This window comes from Odocoileus virginianus, chromosome 5, assembly GCF_023699985.2.
Source record: "Odocoileus virginianus isolate 20LAN1187 ecotype Illinois chromosome 5, Ovbor_1.2, whole genome shotgun sequence".
NCBI classification, from domain to species: domain Eukaryota; kingdom Metazoa; phylum Chordata; class Mammalia; order Artiodactyla; family Cervidae; genus Odocoileus; species Odocoileus virginianus.
Window position 1 is genome coordinate 17,379,462 of NC_069678.1, and position 22,351 is coordinate 17,401,812.

Consider the following 22,351-nt stretch of genomic DNA (forward strand, 5'->3'; position numbering starts at 1 on the left):
GTGTTAATTGATCATTTTTCTTTCTTTTGGAGAAATGTCTATTCAAGTTCTCTGCTCACTTTTTAAAATAGGTTGTTTTTCTTTTAAAAACCCACTCCAGTATTCTTGGGCTTCCCTGGTGGCTCAGCTGGTAAAGAATCCGCCTGCAATGTGGGAGACCTAGGTTCAATCTCTGGGTTGGGAAGATCCCTTGGAGAAGGGAAAGGCTACCCACTCCAGTATTCTAGGAGAATTCCATGGGGTCACAAAGAGTCAGACACGACTGAGGCACTTTTCACTTTCTTTTAAAAAATTTTATTTATGGCTGTGCTGAATCTTTGTTGCTTTGCGGGCTTTTCTCTGGTTGTGGCGAGTAGGGGCTAATCACTAGTTGTGATGTGCAGGCTTCTCATTGCAGAGATGGCTTCTCTTGTTGCACTGCACAGGCTCTAGGGCTCTTCGGATTCAGCAGTTGCGGCACATAGGCTCAGTAGTTGCAGCTCCCAGGCTCCGGAGCACAGGCTCAATAGTTGTGGCACACAGGCTTAGTTGCTCTGTGGCATGTGGGATCTTCCTGGATCAGGAATTGAACCCATGTCTCCAGCACTGGCAGGCGGATTCTTAACCACTGAGCCACCAGGGAAGCCCTCCTTTGCTCATTTTTAAATTGGGTTACTTGTCTTTTTATTATGGAGTTATAAGAGTACATAGTTTTTCTAGATACAAATCCTTCATCCGTTACATGATTTAAATATTTTCTCCCATTCTGTGAGCTGTCTTTGCACTTTTTTGATGGTGTCCTTTGAAGCACAAACTTTTCAATTTTGATGAGGTCCAATTTATCTTTTTCTTTTATTGCTCATGCTTTTGGGGTCCTATATAATAATTCTTGGGCTTCCCTGGTAGCTCAGACGGTAAAGAATCTGCCTGCTATGCATGAGACCTGGGTTGGATCCCTGGGTTGGGAAGAGCCCCTGGAGAAAGGAATGGCTACCACTCCAGTACTTTTGCCTGGAGAATTCCATGAACACAGTTATTACTTTTAGCTGTTTGAGTTAATTTTTTAATATGGTGTGAGGTAAGGATTGAACTTATTATTTTGCAGGTGGCTATCTAGTCGTCCCAGGGCAATTTTCGAAAAGACTGTTTTTTCCCATTGGATGGTCTTGGCCCCTTTGTAAAACAAATCAGCTAACCATAGATATATAGATTTACTTCTGGAGTCTTAATTCTATTCCACTGGTATCTATGTCTTTTCTATGTGCCATCACCCCCCTTTTTTTTAAGATTTATTTTTTTGTTGCACTGGTGGTTTTTGTTGCTGCCTGCAGGCTTTCTGTCATTGCAGAGAGCACAGGTTCTAGGTGCCCAGGCTCAGTAGTTGTGGCACACAGGCCTAGTTGCCCCATGGCACGTAGGATCTTCCTGGACCAGGGATCAAACCTGTGTCCCCTGCCCTGGGGACAGTGGATTCTTAACCACTGGAACACCATGGAAGCCCTCATCCCACTGTTTTGATTATCATTGTTTTGTAGTGAGTTTTTCAAGATTATTTTCTTCTTCTGAGTCTACTGTGATTCCATATGACTTTTAGGATTACTTAGTCAATTTCCACAAAGTAGGCTGGGATTCTGATAGAGATTGCATTGAATATGGAGATTAGGGAGTAGAACAGTTCCCAACTGACAATGGTTCAACTTATGATTTTTTTACTTTATGGTGGTGTCTAAGAGATAAACATTTCTGTAAAAACTGTACTTTGACTTTTGATCTTTTCCTGGGCTAGGGATATGTGGTAGGATATTATCTCAGGACGTTGGGCAGCAACAGTGAGCCAAGCTCCCAGTCAGCCACACAATCATGAGGGTAAACAATCAATACACTTACAATCATTCTTTTTCACTTTCAGTACAGTATCAATAAATTACATGAGATATTCAATACTTTATTATAAAACAGGCTTTGTATTAGATGGTTTTGCCCAACTGCAGGCTAATGTAAGTGTTCTGAGCATGTTTAAAGTAGACTAGGCTAACCCATGAGTTTGGTAGGTTAGTGTATTAAATGTATTGGCTTAAGATATTTTCAACTTACAATGGGTTTATCAGGACATAACCCCATGGTAAATCAAGGAAGATCTATAGTGACATTTTTAACAATGTGCTCCGTGAACATTATTTAGATCTTTCTTAACAATATTTTGTAGTTTTAATGTACTTCTTTTGTTAAATTTATTCTTAAGTATTCTTCTCCCTTAATCCCAAGTATTCTTTGTGATGCTTTTGTGAATGGAATTGTTTTCTTAGTCTCACTTTTCTGGACTGTTCATTGCAAATCATAGGAATATAATTGATTTCTATATATTGAACTTAAGTCCTGCAACCTTGCTGAACTCATTAGTTCTAACAGTTTTTTAGTGGATTCCTTAAGATGTCCTATATCATGCATCTGCAAATACAGTTTTATTTTTCCTTTCCAATCTCAATGTCTTTTCTTTTTCTTGCTTAATTGCCCTGACTAAAACCTCTGGCAAAATATTGACTAGAAGTGGTTACAGCTGATATCCTTGTATTGTTCGTGATCCTTAAGCATGATGTTAGCTGTAGATTTTTTGTGTAGTTGTACTTTACCAGATTGAGGATGTTCTCTTCTATTCCAGTCAATGGCACCTTAACATTCCCAAACTGAACTCAACATTTGCTCTTTGCTCTACTTCTGTTACACTCAAATCTCTCAGTTGACACCATTATTCTCCTGTCTTAGGTTGGAGTCCCTAGAAGCAGAGTCCAAGAAAGGGATTCTGTGCACGTGGTTTATTGAGGGAGTGCTCTCAAGTAAAACCTGTAATGGAGTGAGTGAAGCAAGATAGGACAAGAGGAAAAGTTAGGCAAAGATACAGGTTCAGCTGATAAGTTTAGCCTCCACTGGGAACTCTTGGCACATAAATGGCTCATCTGTTCCACCTTGAGGAAAGCAACAAGGAATTTTGTACCTTAGTATTATTTGCTGACAATACAATTACTAATTATATATCATCACTGATAATGCAATCCCTATCAGAATCCTGACTGACTTCTGAACTAATATCATACCATTGACTGTGGTGTTATCCCTGGGAAGGAACAACCTTCCAGGAATTTCCAGAAGTGGCTTTTGTTGGCAGAGAGTGATTCCCAAGAAGATGCAGCAGTGAGCTATTAGCAGCCAAAACTCACTTCCAGGTAAAGAGGCTCTGGACGGAGTACCAACAATGTCTACTATATTGGGGTCATTTGTGTTGTACATTAAGTTCTCTACATCTAAGCAGTTTCTCCATAAGTCAAGTTAGTCACAATTTCTGGAAACACAAAAGGGGTTGCAGTTGGTGCAGAAATTGCAGATGACATTCATCATCTTCCTGCAATGACACCTATTTCAGATTCATCTCCCTCTTGACTACAATTTTTTTTAGTCTAGATGGCTTACCTCTGGGGTGATCTTCATCCCTGAGGGTTCTGGGACCCCAGAGATCGTGCCCTACCAGGCCATAAGTGTTTAGTTATTTACAGTTAAAACTGAGTATAGGAGAGCTAAAAAGTTAACCCAGGGATCACATGTGCATCAAACACTTTTCTTTTTGTATTCATAATGTAAAAGTGAGCCTAACTCCTCATAACAGAGCTAATTATCCCAGACAGTATGGCAACTTCTTTTTCTGCCTGATAATTTGCTGGCATTAGGAGCCCAAAGTGACCAGATGACGCTGTGCCTGGTAGAAGCATCTCCACTCTGGGAAACAGGATCTCCAGACCCACAGAATTTAAAGTTGCAAGGACAGGAAGTACAAATGTGTCAAGTGGCTCACGGAAGTGATACTGAATAGGGTCATGCCTATCTACACCCCTTGGTTCCAGAACCCATGAATTCTACCTTTTGTGGTAGGTTTATACTGTACTATGAAGTACAGCACTCCATCCTTGCTGGCACCACAAATGCACCTTCAAAAGGCCACCCCACTACTCTACCAGGTCAGAGGCTTCTGGGTAAAAAGGCATCGATAGGAACACTGGGCCCCACTGTCATGTGCCCGTGACTTTAGCTGCTTTGCCACTGAGTACCCTGTCCCAAGGCATTCTTACGTAGGACCCAGTGCCAGCAAATGGCTCAGGCACTTACAAGCAAAGCAAAATAGGTATCAGTCCTGATCAGAATGTTAAACTATTGTTTTTTCCAGAATGGAAAAGGTTTGATGTAATCAACTTGCCACCAAATGGTGAGCTGTTCTCATTGAACCGTGGTACTCAACAAGGGGATCATCACTGCTCTTTGATGCTGACAAGATAGACATTTAGAAACAGCAGAGCTCAGTCAGCCTGGGTAAGAAAGGAATTCATGTTAACAGGCTGAAAAACAGCCTCCATCTCTGCCACCACAGAGATTCTATTTATAAACACACTATGCACAAACCAGGATAGCTGAAATTGTCCCAACTAAATTATCATACCCATACAGTTTATTTATTTAGTGCCCTTCTGGTGAATGCAAGTCCCACTCTCACAGAAGTGAGAGTCCCAAACACTTTACCAGACCCCATTTTCCGATCTTGCTCCTTTTGGGCCCTTGACCAACCAGCCCAGTGACTCTGAGTTCATGTACATCCTTGCCTCCAGTCACTTCTTTCTCCAAAGTGGATGGTCAAGTCAACTGCCTAAAGTCCTACTTATTGAGAGAATTTCCCCTCATCACTGTCTCTCAGGATTCAGGACCACTCAGGAAAAGGCCGTTGAGAAACAGCATTCCTTACTTGGCTTAGTTTGCCCTAACATGATCAAGCTAAGGCATCCACAAACCAGACTTGGAATTTTTCCTCCTCTGCGAAATGGCTGAAGGAATTCTTATGTTGCCATAGGTATGAGCTACAAGAAAGGTTTTAGTGCCACAGATACAGGTAATATGAAGGCCTGGGGCCTTTTGTTTAATTTACTTGTGCCAAGTTTGCTTGGGCTTCTTCCAAAGTGAACAGCTTCTGCTGTAAAATATATTGTTATTGTATCTGTCCAGTCTTATGACTTGGCATGTCTGACAATAACATGCTGTTTATATGGGCAACTGGTCACACAGTCACTTGATATTCTGTGATCAGACACTGAATTAATTTCAGGACCTAACAGTATGCCAGGAGATGCTTTGCAATGGTGAAACATTCTCTACTGCAGAAACAACCACCTTACTCCAGAACCTTAGAGATCTGTGCTGGAATTTTCCTACTGTGAATTGCCAGACAATTCACACATCTTTTCTTAACACAGGTACCCCTAGTACCATGGAACTTTCCAGGTGTTATGACCCAAGCAGCACGACTGTTTGAATGGTAGCCTGGACCTGCTGTGAAGGCCATTATTGTATTCCCAAGCTCAGACTATGCTGCCTCCAAAGCTGTAATATGCCTACCAAGGTATTGTGCTTCTTAGGGTAAAAGGCACAAGATACAGTAATTTATACTTACCTTAGAAAGGATCATGGGACACACAGAAACTTAACCAACATGACAGGGCCCTGCATCTTTTGAAGAATTTATCTTCTACCCTCTGGAGTGTATGTGTCTCTAAGAATCCAGAATAATTGATACTGTTTGTTCATCAGATCTGATTAGCACATCCTCAATACCTGAGTAGCATAAGCTTAATAAAGCAGACAAATGGGATATATTACAGAATATCCAGATTCTTTTGGACTGTACTGTGACAGAGAGAGAGAGAACTAACATAACTCTATATTAAAACCAAAACATATATTGTTGACCATCAACTGCAACTCCAACTACTTCTGATACTTTCTTCCTGATTAATACTGAAAGAACATACTCACTAGATTGGGAAACTTTCTGTTAAAAAAAAGCCAAATAGTACAAATTAAGAGCCACATACCTACATCAGTGGAGAAGGCAATGGCACCCCACTCCAATACTCTTGCCTGGAGCATCCCAGGGACGGAGGAGCCTGGTGGGCTGCAGTCCGTGGGATCGCTAAGAGTCAGACATGGCTGAGCGACTTCATTCTCACTTTACCTTATCAGCGGCTGTGCCACTCTCCAGCAAACATGCCCAGCCTCTTAGAAGACGGCCCACAAGGGAGTGTGTTCCTCTCTTGTGGACTCAACATGTGCAGGTGAAGAGTCTTGTTATCTCTACAAGCCAGAGATGAAGCTCATCCAATGTAAGATTCGTTGTGTTCAACCAGAGTATCAAGTCCTAGTTGTAAGGGTCAGGACTACTAACTGTGCAAGGTTACAGCAGTCCATTTAGTCCAGCATACCTCACTCGGTGTTTGCAAGGGTCAGATGGGGAGACTAAACAAGGACATGATGGGGACCGATACCCTGTGCCGTCTAACTGAGTGTAACTAACTGCTGCCATTTTCCCCAGAATGCACTATTACCTATTTACTATTCTTGGCAGAGGTGGGGTGTAGTTTTAGGGGGTTCTACTTGGGCTTTCTGACAACTGCCAAATATGTCCATTCTGATTACCTATGGCAACTGGAAAAATGACTATAGGTTTTTGGACCTACTGTGAGACAGACTTGGGCAAGCACTCCATTTATTATCTGATCCCATATTTTCCTACTCTAATTGGGTTGGGGTAGGGGGATGCAGGGATAGGAGGTGTGTGGCAGTGTTCTAAGTCCCTGGGTTTCTGTGTCAACTCAGACCCTGTATCCTTTTTTTCCAACTAAAAAAAATGTGGATAGTCTTCTTTATTGAGTGTGTGGTTAACTAAGTAAATGATGTAGTCAACTGAGGAGGTTTAGTCTGAAAACTGTCTCAAGCCTAGAAACTGGGCAAGGAATTGTGACCTTTCATTGAAGTTACTGACCTGAGTCTTCTGTTCAACCATTCTTGGTTATTACTCTTAATTATATGTAAATTGATTTATTCTCCTTGACTGTCTACCTATGGCCTCGAGGACTCACTTTCCATTAGTCTCTTCCTCTTTGACCATGCTGCCCTTACGGAAATTCATTCACTCTGCCTCTGAGAGTGAAGTATTGCCATCTGGTCTCTGCTTTCAGAGGCAAATGCTAGGATCCTATCATCCCCACCACTACCAGGGAAATCCTCTTCCATCAGCCTCCACCCAGAGACAACCCTTCTTAACTTCTCAAACATGCTGATGACCCCTTCATCAGGGCCTTTCCTTAATAAAAAATTTTCCCAAGGCCTTCCTGAGAAACAGTCAGCAGGTGGATTTTCCAGTGAAATATACATTCATTCTTGCATGCATACTTCCGCTAAGACTTTTGATCACTTCTCATATGGTCTATCATCTCTACCTGCTTTACTGTGGACCATCATTTCTCCTAAGCTCCCAAAAAGCCATCTCAATAGCATATTATAAGTGCCTCATGGGATCCTTGGGCTGCGGGTTCGATCCCTGGGTCAGGAAGATCCCCTGGAAGAGGGCATGGCAACCCACTCCAGCATTCTTGTGCCTGGTGAATCCTATGGAGAGAGGAGCCTGGCAGGCAGCACTCCACGGGGTCGCAGAGTTAGACATGACTGAGCTGACTTAGTACACACAGGTGGGGCCCTTACCAGGATGTTCCAAAAATCATAGGAAATTGACCCCATTATCACAGCATTAACTTGATTCTTAATTCATTAAACCATCTAAACAACCATGAATTTGTTCTCTAATGTACAGAATTTTGGAACAAGGGGGCATTTTCCTTTAAAGTCTGACAGCATAAACACTTCATGCACAACCGAAAGCTAAGCTTTGTAATGGTTATTTTAAGTAGCAAAAGGAAGGCTAGAAAAACACTAGAAACTTCCTTACAGTTACACATTCTAGCTAAAGAAAAAGTTCATTAAAAGCAACACTCACATGGAACAAGCATAGAAATGTTATCTATTTGGCTGATGCAGCTGTGGAGAGACTGAGGGCCCCAGAGCAGAGCTACTCAGGTGGTTGGAAATTTGTACTGATCCGTGAGTTTACCAGTCTGTGACAAGAGGAGTTAGAAATTCAGTTTTTAGAAACTTTTTAGCATTTTTTTTCATATTTATTTATTTAGGCTGTGCCATGTGGCATGTGGGATCTTAAATCTTTGACCAGGGATCAAACTGGTGCCCTATGCATTGGGAGTGTCGAGCCTTAACCACTGGACTGTCCGGGAAGTCCCTAGCATTCTGACAGTGCTGTAATATCTGAATGCATAAGGAGTGGCTTTATCAGGCAGAAGGGATTTGGTTAATTTGGTGTTGTCGGTGGGTAGCCAACAATGTGAACTGTGCATATGGAAAACATACTGCTGGACAAAGGACAGGATACTTATAAAACAAAACACCTGGTCCTTTACCAAAGGACCTTTACCAGTTTGAGAAAGACTGCTCTATCTTTCCATGAGCCCTAGAATAGTTCAAATAGTATTTCTGGAATAGACAGTAACCTGAGGCCAATCTATTCATGTTCAATCAAAATGAAAATAAATGTCTCAGGAACAAAACTAAGGTGGTATCTGTTTAGGTTCCTGGAGTAAGTCCTGGCCAGGCCGGCAGAAGTGAGAATGTGTACAAGAACGTTGGCACACAGGTCAAGGGGTAGGGCCCTTTTGTCCTTCCCACCTCCCTGCCCAGCCGCGTTCAGTTTTTGGCTAGAGCAAAAGGAGAGAATTTTGGTCATTCATGTCCTGTGACCATCACCACAAGTCTGCTTGTACTTTCCCATCTCTTGCAGAGGCGAGCAGTCTTGGACTCAAACCTGGGCTCTTCCCTACTCTAAAGTACAATAGCTGGACCTTCCTAAACAGCCTGAGGTCTTAAAAATATTACCCTCCTCACCGATACCACAGAATGTGTCGGGGACCTTAAGGTGAGAAAAGTCTTAACCCAAGGGAAAGTGTCATGTCAGGTGATCAGAGTGCCACAAATGGTTAAGTACAAATTTGCTCCAGTAGTTATTTTCTGAGTGCTGAACCAGGATAGCCAGCTGGTCTGAACCAGAATATCTGCCAACATGTGGCACCCAAGATCTACAGATCCACTGAGCCTCCACTGAGGCAAGGTCAGCTCCAACAAAAAAATTTAGAAAACATGTTAACAATACATTACTAACAATAACATAATAAGGTAAAATGTTAAAATACAACACCAACTGAAAGGCTTCAAAAACAGAGAAAATGAGGAAAGATGGTCATTCAGTCTGCTCTACCAACTGAAGTGCAGACTGAACTGGGAAGAGAGGTGATGGTAGAACCTAGCAATGTTAAGCTAACATACCTCACAGAGCAGCTTAGAGAAACTAAGAAAGATTAGGAAAAGAGTTAGATGAAATACAGGCTACGGTCCTCACTCAGAATATTTTTTCGTCAGGAAAAAGGGCGCAGGCTGCATCCCACCCCCCTTTTTCCAGGCTACCTCCCTGAATCCATGGGCAGCATTCAAAATCAGAAGTGAGAATGTGTAAAAGAAAACTGTATGCAACTGGGGAAGAACAGTCATTCATTTCCTAGACGTGACACTATAATTATATATGCTTGCCAGTGAGATAGCCAGGACTGGTGAGAGTGGTGGATGGACTCGAACAGGGGAAACAGGACAAAGACAGGCCCTTTTCTGTCACAGTTTGGGCTCAGACAAGGGTTGGAATAAAGAGGTATTTAAAGTAGAGAGATGAGAGGAGAGGCAGGGGGTAAAGGAAGGTCAAGGGCTGAGTTCACCCAGATCACATAGCATTATAGAAAGAACCAGGGCAGCTGCTGGAGTTCTCAGGCTGGATAGGGAGCTGAGGACTCTGTACCTGGAGAGAGAATTCCAGGGCTTCTCTTTCAACCTGTGATTAGATGCAAAAGCCCCCCACTTACTTTGGAGAATTCAGAACAGTCTGAAGGCAAGAGTGTGTGGTGACAGACCTACGGCCCCCACCCAGGCTGTTTCTCGCACGCATTCCCAAAGGCCCTGCTTAAGAGAAGGACAGAAACACAGAGTCTGAGGGCTCTGTCCCTGCTGCCCAGGTCCAAGAGAGGGAGTGGAGACAAGGCACGGAGACCCCATACAAAAGTGAACATCAGTGTGGCCCTGTGGAACATTACTTTGGGAGAGGGATAAAGGTGCCTGCCCCAAAAGAGTCGCCTTCCTTCACTTGGAAGGTAGTTGGGCCTTTGCTAGCAGCAGAAACTACAATGGAAAGGGTTCACAGTAATGATCTGCAGAACAGGCCTTATTCCTACAAAGAGAAAAAAGCCTCAGCTGGTATGGCACAATCTTGGGTGGGATGACAGATGGCAGTGGGCAGCCACTCCGGGAGACGACACTCCTGCCTCAGTTCTCAGTGGTTCTGCTGACTCCAGACGTTCCCCCATGGCTGGGAATCAGGGAAGAAAGCGTGCTGTGTTTCACATGATCAGACACTGTTCGCCATTGGCACCTGGTGGGCCCGACAGATTAAGGGCGTCCAGGTCAAAGTTGAGGCCAGGAGGCTGGAGAAGAGATCAAGGGACTCAGATAACTCCTTCCATTTCAGAAACTTAGAGCTTTTGAAGGTCTATCCCCTGCAGCCACTATTATTGCCTTAGGTGGAATCACTAAAGGTTACAGAATAATGGAAACTTGGGCTCATATTAAAGTATACAAGACGGTATACTCACCATCTCCCCAGCAAGCTCTTTTGGAGGATGGCCCAAATCTTGCAGCTGGAACATAAAGAAAGAGGAACACGAGCTAAGGCCGTGCTTCGCAGCCTCCCCTGTGCTCCCTCCCCCACTTTGGTTTGGCAGTGGGGCCTCCTTTCAGGATCCTCCTGCAATGAACACCCAGGCAGACAGCAGCAGCAGGCAGACAGAAAAAGGAGGCCTTACCTGCTGCATAAGATCCAGCACCACCTCAAAACGAGCCTTCTGAGTGGCCTCACTGTCTGTGGGGGTCTCTGCCTCAAACTGCTCACATATTTTGCCCATGACACTATGTTGTTCCTGATATTTTTCAAATTGCTCTGGAGGTAGAGAGTCTCGGTGAGCCTGCAACCATTCTGGATACTAAGTAAACAGAGAATGGGTGGTGAAGAATTAAGTGAACAATGGATAAGTAAGGGTAATAAAATACTAAGAACATGAAGGGGCCAGAAATAGAGGAGAAGGAAAAACTAAATAAGCAAGTTCAGCATGAGAAGCAGCATGGACTTCAATCAGATCACCTGGCTATGCTAGCATTTATGGTCACCAGAGGATGACAAACTTTTTCTGTGACGAGCCAGACAGTAAATATTTGAGGCTTTAAGGGCCACATATGGTTTCAGTCATATATTCCTTCTTTTGTGTTTAACAACTTTTAAAAGTCTCTCTAGTAACACTATAAACTCTTTGATGGCAGAGACCATCATTTAAACTACTCTAAAAATTGTTCACAGCATAAAGTCAGTAAACCATCAGTGAAATCTTGTTGGAGAAATGAATGAAATTGGAAACGCAAGAAGAAGTTGATCAGATAACAACAGAGTTTTAGACTAGTTTATAGAAAACTATTAATAGAGCTGAAGGATTTCCCCTTCTACCTCAAATATCCTCAGTAAAGTGGCTTTATTCTCTTGGAGACACAACTCCTCCCTAACTCTCCCCTCCGAATAAATAAAGGAGAAAAAAACAGATGAACCTGAACCTGTACACTTGAGTTACTTTGTCTTTACAGTCTCTAAATAGACAAAGTAGCCCATGGGAGTTGATACAATGAGGAGTAAGGAGGAAAAGCACAAACAGAAGTTCACAAACCTTTTCTGTGATTTCCTTCAGTGACGGGTACAGCACATCCTTGGACAGTAGGTTCTGCATGATGCTCTGCATGATGGGGAGGATGGTCCCTTCCCCATCCCCTTCGTCCATACCCAGCCCTTCCATGGCCTTGGTCAGCTCCTCTTCTGACATGCCAGAGTTCTAGAAAGGACAGAAGAGAAATGAGCAAGCATACCATCTTCTTGGGATACTTACCAACTTTTCAGGTGAGAAAGAACTATTTAAATGTGCCTGTAGCAAAATAGTGAGGCAAGAACAGACTTGAGATGATAGCCAAGAGAGTCTGGCTTTTGAGACTCTGCTGGTGAAGTCTCTGTGAGTGGACCCCTTGTGGTTCCCTATCTCTTCCCCCTCACCTGAAGGTCAGTGGCATTCTTGGCTAGTCCACTTAATGTCTCCTTTAGGCAAGAGGTGAATTCTTGTTGGGAAGTCGCATCACTGCCTAGGAGAGATGAAAAGAGCTTAAGTCATTTAGGATTTTAACTGTTTGCTTGCTTAGACTGACCTGGTTACCAGCTTGGACATGGAGCATTTATTAGTAAATTACTACACTCCAAATCTTTGAATACTCTATGTTTATCTTCATAGTTATTTTCACAAATCTACATGGACTGTGTCTCAGTTTGTTCTCTATAATGACACCCACATTAACACTGATCTTTAAAATTATCACTTTTAAATAATCTTTTCTGTTACTTTCCAACCTATCTCATCCCGTTCATTAAACAGGGTCTCATTTTTCCTTCCATCTCCTCCCCCATCCCATGGCAGTGGTATAATTGCTATCAACTTTTACAAAAAATTTTGGTGTTGTCAAGGGACAATAACCCAAGAGGTTTGTTCAGATATTTCCCATTGTTTCCCCTCCTTACCTACTCTCCCAGCAGCCTCTGAAAGCTTTTGGAACTGCTCTACCAGGTGGGGCTCTTCCTCAGCCAACTCTTTCATTGCTTTCTCAAACTCAGCAGTGGCTTGGGAAGCCAGCTCACTGTCAAACAGTTCCTGGAAAAACTTCTCTTGGGAGGCGAAGAGGGCATCCTACAGGGGAGAATGTGGCCAAAGTACATCTCTTACTTGGTACCCCACTGTACATGGTTTCTGACAGAAACAGGCAGTGGCTCTGGGAGATGCAGTGCTTCCCTCCTACCCACCTCCATTGGACATTCTGACTACTTCTCTTTATGAGAACAGCAAAAAGGCATCTGGCCACTGAGGGAAGGCTATGGAATGGCATTCCCAATCCATTTAAATCTGTCCTTTTCTTAAAGAACTTCCTTGAGATCCCTCTACTCAATCTCAAGTCCTTGTTTCACAAGGACTGAGGCCTGCAACAGCACTCAGCAATGTGAGGCCAAGGCACCCTCCCCAACTCCCCTCTGGCCCACAAGGGCCTGCCCCACCTCTGCTTGGAACTGCACGCCCATCCCCTCCCCATCCCTTAAGTGGGTGGAATTTATACTTTGGCAGTGTCTCCTGGCGATCTCTTCTGGGGCCCTGAAGCATCAGGGGCCGTGGTGGTAGGAGGGGGTGCTGGGGAGGGTTTGGCCTTATCGAAATCATCAAGAGCACCTTCAGAGACAAGAGACATAGTGTATGTGTTGGTGATGGATGAGAATGCAAGGCTAGAGGGGTTTCTGAGCAAAGCATTAAGAAAACAATCTTTCAAGCTGCCAACTTTCCTAAAATGCTCTCCTTTTTCTGAGTCTCCCTCTCCTGACCCACTCCTCAATAAGCTTCTCCCTCCCTCTGCTATTACCTAATTTATTGTAATCATAGGGGAAGAAATCCCTTAAGGTGGACAAAGCATCTCTCAAAGCTGTAAGACGACAGTTCATCTACACAATGCCTCTTTGCCATACTTTAATGGTTCCTAGAAATCCCAAACAGATATTCAAGGGGAACAGAGAACACAGATGTCCTTAACCCCCTAGAACTCACTCTGGAGCCCACAAGGAATAATCTTTGGCAAGAGAGCAGAAGCCTTAAGATGTTTCACCCAGCTTCCCATGGGTCCTGGTACAAACTGAGGGACTCCATATTATACTCCACCGGAGGCCACTGAACTCTCTTTTCTCCTTCAATTTAGGTCTCCCTCCCCAGAGTTCCTAGAGCTCCCTGTGGCCTCATTTCGGCAGACTCACACAGTCACTTAGCACTTCTCACCATTTCTGTTCATCTTTCCGCCTGCCCGCTCTGTGACTGAGCAAGAGACAAAAAATATTGACCTCTACCCTGAAAAGCCTGTGTTCTCACCACCACTGTATTTGCCAGGCCTAGGGGGAAGATACCAGCCCCACTCTGGGCATGAAACCAAACCAGAGGGGAGTGGATGGCAGGGCTGAGGAGGAAAAGTACAAGCCAGCTTCTTTCAAGAGCGAACTGTCTTCCCCTGAGGCTGTCTCACCCTGTTTTTCAAAATAATGGGAAGGGTTTGAGCTCCGACATGATGAAAGAACTGGAAAGGGGCCTGGTGGATGAAAGGACTGGGAGAAAGAAAGGAGTGTCTTTTCTGTTAAGGAGGGCAGGACAGTGCACAGAAGAACGCACTACGGGCTTGCTAACAATTAATGGAAGCAATCCGTGGTTGTTCGGTTCGCTGCCCCCCGAGGACCAAATGCTGCTGCTGGGCGGGGAGAAAGTCAGACTTCAAGAACTTACTAATCTAAAGTAAGGGGAGTTTGGAAAGGGATAGTGAAACGTCCTCTGGGTTAGTTTCCCCTCCGGCAGGGAGATCAACAGTGTGGGCCGTTCAGGGACCCAGAAAGAACTCCTCAACTCCCGCTGCAGAGGAAGGAGAGGGTGACCCAGAGATTATCTCGAGGGTCGCAATTAGACTCTTCGCCCCCTTCCAACCTTTGGAGAGCATTTCCTGCTCCGTCCCAAGCATCGCAGGTTTACCTAACCCCCTGAAAGGATCCTTACATCCGCCCTCTTCGGGGTTTTCCCATTACGGGCTCTTACTTTCCAGAAGCTCTTCCAATTCCCGGTCGGCTTCGGCCCGGACTCCACTGTCCCCCTCCGCTGCGGCCATCTTGCGACCTCTGACTTGCCGTAGGAGGCGGGACTCCGCGGCTCCGCGCACCCCGCCCCCGAGCCCGCCCCCTCTGCTCGCGCAACCAATGGTATTGTTGGTCCGTGCCGGGCCGCCATTTTTAAAGGGACAGGAGGCTTCGGTTCCCACCCCGCCACCCTTCTTTCTACTGGCATGTTGACCTAACAGGTGAGTTTACTCTTACCTTCTGCCAGATTTTTGTTTTTTGTTTTTTTTTTTTTTAACTGGCCTGGCTTCCTTCCTTTCAACTTCCCACATTACCTGGCTTCCTTATTATTCTTTCCAGAGCTGTGGATATGCCAAACTGGGACAAACTGCCTACGAACCACCAGAAGCTGTGCATTTGTAATCAATAAGGCAGTTACAGCATACCCAACATGGTAGTTTTCTCTCCCCTCAGTATTGTACTCACATGTCATCTTCTGTGAAATGCCTTCTTTGGCCTCACTAAATAAAACTGCAACCCCTCCCACACACACACATATATAAATCCTACCCGCTTTCCCTCCATTTTTCTCAACCCTTACCTCTATCTGACATACTATATGTTTTACTTATTTATCATTTCTATCTCCCTTTAAGTCCTTTGCAATTTAAACACGATGATGGCAAGGATTTTCATCCGTCATCTTCACTGCTGCATCCCTAGCTCCTGGGCTGGGGATTAAAATTTAGGCATTCATTGTCTACTCTTTGCTCTCTCAGATCCTAAAGAGGTATGTTTCTCTGCAGAATCTACTGGCTATCACATTTCCTGTACCCCATTAAAAGTATCACAGGGTGAAGTACTTACAACTCGATATTAGTTTAATCAAATTGGGTAGAAAAGCAACTCTTGGACTTTGGATTAAGCAGAAAGGCTACTGTAGAGTTCCCTTCCCTGACCAGAAAAACATCTATTTCTGCTTCATTGACTATGCCAAAGCCTTTGACTGTGTGGAGCACAACAAACTGTGGAAAATTCTTCAAGAGATGGGAATACCAGGCCACCTGACCTGCCTCCTGAGAAATCTGTATGCAGGTCAAGAAGCAACGGTTAGAACTGGACATGGAACAACAGATTGGTTCCAAATCGGGAAAGGGATCCACCAAGGCTGTATATTGTCACCCTGCTTATTTAACTTATATGCACAGTACATCATGAGAAACGCTGGGCTGGATGAAACACAAGCTGGAAACAAGATTGCCGGGAGAAATATCAATAACCTCAGATACGCAGATGACACCACCCTTATGGCAGAAAGGGAAGAAGAACTAAAGAGCCTCTTGATGAAAGTGAAAGAGGAGAGTGAAAAAGTTGGCTTAAAGCTCAACATTCAGAAAACTAAGATAATGCATCTGGTCCCATATCTTCATGGCAAATAGATGGGAAACAATAGAAATGGTGAGAGACTTTATTTTCCTGGCCTCCAGGATCACTGGAGATGGTGACTGCAGCCATGAAATTAAAAGACACTTGCTCCTTGGAAGAAAAGCTATGACCAACCTAAACAGCATATTAAAAAGCAGAGACATCACTTTGCCACAAAGATCCATCTAGTCAAAGCTATGGTTTTCCCAGTAGTCATGTATGGATATGAGAGTTGGAGTATAAAGAAAGCTGAGTGTCACAGAATTGATGCTTTTGAACTGTGGTGTTGGAGAAGACTCTTGAGAGTCCCTTGGACTGCAAGGAGATCCAACCAGTCAATCCTAAAGGAAATCAGTCCTGAATATTGATTGGAAGGACTGATGCTAAAGCCGAAACTCCAATACTTTGGCCACCTGATATGAAGAACTGACTCCTTGGAAAAGACCCTGATGCTGGGAAAGATTGAAGGCAGGAGGAGAAGGGGATGACAGAGGATGAGACGGTTGGATGCATCACCGACTCGATGGGCATGAGTTTGAGCAAGCTTCGGGAGTTGGTGAAGGACAGGGAAGCCTGGCATGCTGCAGTCCATGGGGTCACAGAGTCGGACATGACTGAGCGACTGAACTGAACTTCCCTGACCTGTAGCCTTTGCTTTACACAGAAGTCAATCGTGTGTAGTTGGGAAAGTTCAGATAAAGACAACTCTAGACATCCCTTCCCTCCTCTGGAATTGTTCTATTTAGATCTTCCAGAATGCATCAACTGCTTTAGACAAACCTACTTTACTACTTAGAGGGCATCTACCATTGTTCAAGATCCTATGTGGAGCACCGTGGAGGACAGAGATAAACCAGGCCAGCCCTTGCTGTTAAGGTAGTTGACTGGGCCTTAAGCTCAGGGTAGGAATAGGCATACACACAGTATAAGTATGGCCAAGGTCACTGTCTTATAAGAATTCAGGATAAAGTATCATAAAGTTGAAAAGGGAGAAACCACATCTAAATGAAAAAAGTCACTTCATGACTTTCATCCTTAGCTTCCTAAACACACTTGAGTACTGTGTCAAGCATCAGATTAGGTGCTTACTCTTTCCTTGACATTTAGGGGACATACTTTTAAAGTCATACCTGTGCAAAACCTGCTGTGATCTTCCAAGCACAAGTACTGTAACTTGGGAAAAACACTCTGAACTAGAAGTTGGAAGACTAAATGCTAGTCTCAACTCTGTTATTAAATTGCTTTGTTCAAAACCCTTCTCCTCTCTAGGATACAAATATGATATTTTAAATATCAAATGTGATATTTACAAATATGATAAAAGGATGATTATTACATTTGATATTACAAATAGGATTAAAAAAAATGAAAGCTGAAACTCTAAGGCTGTTTTCACTTCTAAACTTCTGTAATCTAATTCTTCCCTGATTAATCTCTTTCTCCCCAACAGCTGTAACATCTATTCCAGGTTAACTCCATGCTTACATGTGTCTCTCTAATACAACTGTAGTTATAACAAGCACATGTTATAGGTATTTCTATTGGCTTTACATTAATATAGTAATACAAGTATGCTAATAAGGAAAGTATCAGATAGTAAATGAATTAAGGTGGAGTTGAAAATAAGCATGATTGTCCTATTTCTTAAACTTGCTTTACTATTTTTTATAAATGTATTTATTGGTTGCATGGGGTCTTTGTTGATGTGCGCACTTTCTCTAGTTATGGGGAGCGGGGGGCTGCTCTTAAGCTGCGGTGCATGGCTTCTCTTGCGGAGCACAGGCTCTGGGTGTGCAGGTTCAGTGGTTGTGGGGCATGGGCTTAATTGCTCCGTGGCATGTGCAGTCTTCCCAGACCAGGGATTGATCCCGTGTCTCCTGCACTGGCAGGTGGATTCCTATCCACTGTACCACCAGGGAAGTCCATTAAACTTGCTTTACTACTGAAATGCCTAACACCTCATCTCAGTATTTACTCATCTCCTGCCTTTCATGTATAGTGAACACTGCCTCAAAGGAGTATTTTACAGCCTTTTCTTTGAATCACTCTCTTGATTAAGGACATTTTTGGTTCTCCACTGTTTATTAATCAGCTTCAAATTCTTGTCTGGTATTCAATTATTTCACATTTATCCATTTTGTTTCCCAGTTGGTGATGGACAGGGAGGCCTGGTGTGCTGCATGCAGTCCATGGGGTGGCAAAGAGTCGGACACAACTAAGCTGAACTAAGATTATGTAAGCTTCATGAGGATTGTCCACTTTTTTCATATTCCTTAGTTCAGAATGTTTATGTTGATATGCAAAACTAATTTTATAATTTAACTCTTAAACTTAAAAAAATCTTTTACCAAAATGATCAACTTGCTTAGGTTACAGTAAGAATGTTTATAACTTGATAAACTGTTATGAAATTAGTATGCAAATTTTTTGAGAAGGTAGACTTATTTTGGTGATACTATGTTTAAGAAAGCATCTTAAAAAAAATTTTTTTTAAATGTGAGATCTTAGTTACCCTACTAGGGATTGAACCTGGGCCCCATAGAGTGGAAGTACAGTCTTAACCACTGGACCACCAGGGAAGTACCAAGAAAGCATCTTTTAAAGCTAAAAAGATACAAAGGCCTGCACTCTTTCACGTAGGAGTCACACAATTCTAGGAGTTTATCCTTAGACTCACTTTCCCCACCTATACAATGTATGTTCAAGATGTTCATTGCACCACTGTTTATAATAGTCAAATATCAATCAATAAAGGCAATTAAAAAAAATAAAAAGGCAATTTAAAATCCTTAAGTAGTATGCTTCCATTTAGATACAATAGGGGGATAGGGAAGAACACATTGACATCTGCTTGTATATACATTTGAAAAACAACCTCTGGCAGGATTTAAGGAAGCTAACAACAGCAGTTACCTGTTTTGGGGAAGGTGATAACTGGGTGGCTGAGGGAAAGCAGAGGAGGAAGACATTACTGAATAGCTTTCTAAATTTATTGATTTCTGAACTAAATGTTTATTGAAAACATGAATTTGAAATGACAGTATATGTTTTAATCAAAGGTACATTATATCACTCTACCAAATTAATCTTATTACATGACAAGCAAAATATGTTGTACTGTATACAGTGTATTACTAATTAGCAATAGATGGAAGGTGACAGTCAACAATGGAATAGGGAACTACTTGCTTTCTACCATTCTCACAGCAGTTTACTTTAAAAAAAAAAAATCAATGGGTATTTACTACCTTTGTAATTAAAAATACGTGAACCGTGAACTTCCAGATGTTCAAGCTGGTTTTAGAAAAGGCAGAGGAACCAGAGATCAAATTGCCAACATCCTCTGGATCATCGAAAAAAACAAGAGTTCCAGAAAAACATCTATTTTTGCTTTATTGACTGTGCCAAAGCCTTTGACTGTGTGGATCACAAGAAACTGAAAATTCTGAAAGAGATGGGAATACCAGACCACCCAACCGACCTCTTGAGAAACCTATATGCAGGTCAGGAAGCAACAGTTAGAACGACATGGACCGGCGCGGGTCGCCATGGCGGAGCTGCAGCAGCAACTCCGGGTGCAGGAGGCGGTGGACTCCATGGTGAAGAGTCTGGAGAGGGAGAATATCCGGAAGATGCAGGGCCTTATGTTCCGGTGCAGCGCTGCCTGTTGTGAGGAAAGCCAGGCGTCCACACACCAAGTGCGCCAGTGCATTGAGCGCTGCCATGCACCTCTGGCTCAAGCCCAGGCCCTGGTGACCAGCGAGTTGGAGAAGTTCCAGGACCGCCTGGCCCGGTGCACTATGTATTGCAATGACAAGGCCAAAGATTCGATCGATGCGGGGAGTAAGGAGCTTCACGTGAAGCGGCAGCTGGAGACCTGCGTGACCAAGTGTGTGGATGACCACATGAACCTCATCCCAACCATGACCAGGAAGATGAAGGAGTCTCTCTCTTCCATGGGGAAATAGCTGTCTGCTAGTGGCCATCAGGGCTGAGGGCAGGAATCGATTTAAAAGGAGGAATGGGGGTTTGGGTCTTTTAAGGAGAGTTAAGGAATGAGGAAATTAAGGATGGCAGCAAGTCTAAGGCCTGTGTTTCTTTCCTCTGGACGCTGGTTCCTTTGTGTTTCAATCCTAGAAAGTGAAATGGAAAAAAAAACGGTGCTAAAATTTGGGTCACAGATAGCACAGGAGGTTTGTTGTGAGCCTGAATTTCATGTGGCAAGTACTTCTGCCAATAGGGAGTCTCCCTTGTCCCAAACCAGGGCCCTCCGAAGTACCAGATTCTCTTATTGCACAGATACCAAGAGGCCGGCAGTTTCATTTAACCTGCTTGTAGTCTAGTGGAGTATGAAAAGAGGTGTTTCTATTTGTTGCCCACTGCTGTTTACCAGAAGGATCACTACAACATTTTCCACAAACTAATAAAATCCATGCAGTCACTAATGTCGAAAGGGGCAGGGGGCTTTAGGGGGTTTGTTTTGCTTGTTTTTCTTTTATAGACAAGGGCATGATGTTAAGATGTAAAGTTGGGAGAGGCAGTTTGGATAAAAACTTTGAAAGGGTCCCTGCAGGTACTCATTTCTCTATCAAGATGTGGATGTGTGTTTCTTAAAATTCTCACACATTACATCATTCAGCCTGGAGACCTTGCAAAAATGTAAGAAAGGCTATCACACTGGTAAGGGAAGCAAGTGTTCCCTCTCACTGGCAGCCATGGTGGGCCCTGAGGCCGCCGGCAGCAGAGTCAGCCAAGCGACAAGACAATCTTACAGTGACACTCGGCCTTGAAGGGAAATGGGATTTTGACAGTATTATATGCTCATATTCAGGAACAAACAGTGAAAGAGGAACTATTAGCTACTTTTTAAGAGGGTTGTGATGTACAGGCTTTGGAAAAATCTGTTTTTCATGAAACAAAATGAAAGCCTAAACCCAGTGTTGCTTACTTTGCCCCCTGAAATAACAGAGCTTTGTTGAGACAATCCCCTGGCAACAAAAAAGTCAAGGGAGGAAACGTAAGCAACTCAGGGGTGAACTGTGGCTCCTTTAGAGCGATAAAGGGACTGCCCTCCATTACCAAATACCACTTTTGCCAGGGCCTTTGCTACATGTATTGTTCTTGCCCCAGTTCTGGCCCCTTATCATTTTGATAAGGACCTTGTTTTTTTTTTTTACCAACTTAGTACTTGAAATGATAATATTGTCTGTTTGCTGTTTCAAGACTGTGATATATTTTCCTAGTGGTTTGGTTTTCAAAATAAATAAGACTTAATTTTCTTCCAAAAAAAAAGAACGATATGGACCAACAGACTGGTTCCAAATAGAAAAAGGAGTACGTCAAGGCTGTATATTGCCACCCTGCTTATTTAACTTATATGAAGGGTACATCATGAAAAACACTGGGCTGGAAGAAGCACAAGCTTGAATCAAGATTGCCGGGAGAAATATCAATATCAATAACCTGATATGCAGATGACACCACCCTTATGGCAGAAAGTGAAGAGGAACTTAAAAAGCCTGTTGATGAAAGTGAAGGAGGAGAGTGAAAAAGTTGGCTTAAAGCTCAACATTCAGAAAACTAAGATCATGGCATCTGGTCCCATCACTTCATGGGAAATAGATGGGGAAACAGTGGAAGTAGTGTCAGACTTTATTTTTGGGGGCTTCAAAATCACTGCAGATGGTGATTGCAGCCATGAAATTAAAAGACGCCTACTCCTTGGAAGGAAAGTTATGACCAAACTAGACACCATATTAAAAAGCAGAGACATTACTTTGCCAACAAAGGTCCATCTAGTCAAGGCTATAGTTTTTCCAGTGGTCATGTATGGATGTGAGAGTTGGACTATAAAGAAAGCTGAGTGCTGAAGAACGATGCTTTTGAACTGTGGTGTTGGAGAAGACTCTTGAGAGTCCCTTGGGCTGCAAGGAGATCCAATCAGTCCATCCTAAAGGAGATCAGTCCTGGGTGTTCTTTGGAAGCACTGATGCTGAAACTCCAATACTTTGGCCACCTCATGTGAAGAGTTGACTCACTGGAAAAGATCCTGCTGCTGGGAGGGATTGGGGGCAAGAGGAGAAGGGGACGACAGAGGATGAGATGGCTGGATGGCATCACCGAGTCAATGGACATGAGTTTGAGTAAACTCCGGGAGTTGGTGATGGGACAGGGAAGCCTGGTGTGCTGCGATTCATGGGGTTGCAA

The 22,351-nt window shown here is 43.4% G+C and overlaps 1 protein-coding gene and 1 pseudogene across 1 annotated transcript; one reads left to right on the forward strand and one right to left on the reverse strand.

The window, feature by feature from the left end:
* Nucleotides 1–271: 271 nt before the first annotated feature.
* PEX19 (peroxisomal biogenesis factor 19) lies at nt 272–14,791 on the reverse strand. The gene is made up of 8 exons (XM_020885055.2): nt 14,703–14,791; nt 13,201–13,310; nt 12,614–12,779; nt 12,098–12,183; nt 11,721–11,882; nt 10,815–10,991; nt 10,605–10,649; nt 272–10,436 (listed from the first exon to the last, which is right to left on the reverse strand). Exons 1-8 carry the CDS (start codon nt 14,770–14,772, stop codon nt 10,353–10,355), a joined length of 900 nt encoding a protein of 299 aa, XP_020740714.1. The 5' UTR covers nt 14,773–14,791; the 3' UTR covers nt 272–10,352.
* Nucleotides 14,792–19,155: 4,364 nt separating this feature from the next.
* LOC139035162 (protein FAM136A pseudogene) lies at nt 19,156–21,439 on the forward strand (annotated as a pseudogene).
* Nucleotides 21,440–22,351: the final 912 nt, after the last annotated feature.

Coding starts and splice junctions, on each gene's coding strand:
- PEX19 (XM_020885055.2), bottom strand. CDS start 14,772: ATGGCCGCAGCGGAGGGGGACAGTGGAGTCCGGGCCGAAGCCGACCGG. Junction 12,780..13,200: donor CGCCAGGAGACACTGCCAAA/GTATAAATTCCA, acceptor TCTCCCCTGTAG/GATGCCCTCTTCGCCTCCCA. Junction 10,437..10,604: donor AAGAGCTTGCTGGGGAGATG/GTGAGTATACCG, acceptor TCTCTTCTCCAG/CCTCCTGGCCTCAACTTTGA.